General features: G+C 45.3%; 1 protein-coding gene across 1 annotated transcript in view; it reads left to right on the forward strand.

Annotated features, from left to right (window-relative positions):
- Positions 1 to 1,989, forward strand: part of NXF1 (nuclear RNA export factor 1) — a 15,820-nt gene that overhangs the window by 6,124 nt on the left and 7,707 nt on the right. The window contains exons 7-8 of the mRNA XM_039714018.1: positions 3 to 47; positions 1,344 to 1,399. Coding sequence (XP_039569952.1) covers positions 3 to 47; positions 1,344 to 1,399 — 101 coding nt within the window. The remainder of the gene's footprint in view (positions 1 to 2; positions 48 to 1,343; positions 1,400 to 1,989) is intronic.

Raw genomic sequence — 1,989 nt, forward strand, 5'->3', positions numbered from 1 at the left:
CCATCGCCTTCGACGTCGAGGCCCCCACGACGCTGCCGCCCTGCAAGGTGGGACCCCCCCCAATTCGGAGACCCCTCCCCTTTTGGGGGAGACCCCTCCCCTTTTTTAGGGGATTTCCCCCTTTTTTGGGGGGAATTTTCCCCTTTTTTGGGGATTTTTCCCCTTTTTTTGGGGATTTTCCTCTTATTTTAGGGGGATTTTCCCCTTTTTTGGGAATTTTCCACTTTTTTAGGAGACCCCTCCTCTTTTTGGGGAGACCCCTCCCCTTTTTGGGGATTTTCCCCCTTTTTTGGGGGGATTTTCCTCTTTTCTGGGGATTTTTCCCCTTTTTTTATGGGGATCTCCCCATTTTTTTTTAATTTTCCACTTTTTGGGGAGACCCCTCTCCTTTTTTAGGGGATTTCCCCCTTTTTGGGGAAGTTTTCCCCTTTTTTGGGGGAATTTTCCACTTTTTTTGGGGATTTTTCCTCTTATTTTAGGGGGATTTTCCCCTTTTTTGGGAATTTTCCACTTTTTTAGGAGACCCCTCCTCTTTTTGGGGAGACCCCTCCCCTTTTTGGGGAAGTTTTCCCCTTTTTTGGTGGAATCTTCCACTTTTTTTTGGGATTTTTCCTCTTTTTTAGGGGGATTTTCCCCTTTTTTGGGGGAATTTTCCACTTTTTTTGGGGATTTTTCCTCTTATTTTAGGGGGATTTTCCCCTTTTTTGGGGGAATTTTCCACTTTTTTTGGGGATTTTTCCTCTTATTTTAGGGGGATTTTCCCCTTTTTTGGGGGAATTTTCCACTTTTTTTGGGGATTTTTCCTCTTATTTTAGGGGGATTTTCCCCTTTTTTGGGGGAATTTTCCACTTTTTTTGGGGATTTTTCCTCTTATTTTAGGGGGATTTTCCCCTTTTTTGGGGGAATTTTCCACTTTTTTTGGGGATTTTTCCTCTTATTTTAGGGGGATTTTCCCCCTTTTTAAGGAGATTTTCCCCTTTTTTGGAATTTTCCACTTTTTGGGGAGACCCCTCCCCTTTTTAGGGGATTTTCCTCTATCCCACTTTTTTGGGAGACCCCTCCCCTTTTTGGGGAGACCCCCTCCTCTTTTTTGGGGTTTTCCCCCTTTTTGGGGGGGATTTTCCCCCTTTTTAAGGAGATTTTCCCCTTTTTTGGAATTTTCCACTTTTTGGGGAGACCCCTCCCCTTTTTAGGGGATTTTCCTCTATTTGGGGGGATTTCTCTCCTTTTTTGAGGGGATTTCCCCCTTTTTTGGGGTGGATTTTCCCCTTTTTGGGGTGGATTTTCCCCTTTTTGGTCTCCCCCCCCTCGGGGGTCTCACTGTGCCCCCTCCCCATTTCCAGGGCAGCTACTTCGGCTCCGACGACCTCAAGGCTTTGGTGCTGCGGTTCCTCCAGCAGTGAGTGCCCAAAAAACCCCAAAAAACCCCAAAATCCCCCCCAAAAAATCCCCAAATCTCACCTCAATCCCTTCCCCGAGAAACCCCACAAAGCCACCCAAAAAAACCTCCAAAAACCAACTCCCAAACCCCATTTTCCCCCCAAAAATCCCATGTCTTCCCTCCAAAATTCCCCTTTTCTCCCCTTTTTCCCCAAAATTCCCATTTTCTCCCCATTTTTCCCCCAAAATTCCCTTTTTACCTCATTTTTTCCCCAAATCCCCATTATTTTTCCCCCAAATTCCAATTCCCCCCCCCAAATTCCCATTTCCCCCCCATTTTTTCCCCATTTTCCCCAAAAATTCCCATTTTTCTCCCCCAAAATTCCCAATTTCCCCCCAAAATTCCCAATTTTCCCCCCAAAATTCCCATTTCCCCCCAAAATTCCCTTTTCCCCAAAAAATTTCCCATTTTCCCCAAAAAACTGCCCCAAAACCCCAAAATTCCTATTTTTCACCCCAAAAATTCACTTGAAAATGCCAAAATTCCCAATTTCCCCCCAAAAATTCCCCCAGAACCCCAAAATTCCCAATTTCCCCCCAACAAAATCC

The sequence above is a fragment of the Passer montanus genome, unplaced genomic scaffold (genome assembly GCF_014805655.1).
Source record: "Passer montanus isolate IOZ18808 unplaced genomic scaffold, ASM1480565v1 scaffold295, whole genome shotgun sequence".
Classification (NCBI taxonomy): domain Eukaryota; kingdom Metazoa; phylum Chordata; class Aves; order Passeriformes; family Passeridae; genus Passer; species Passer montanus.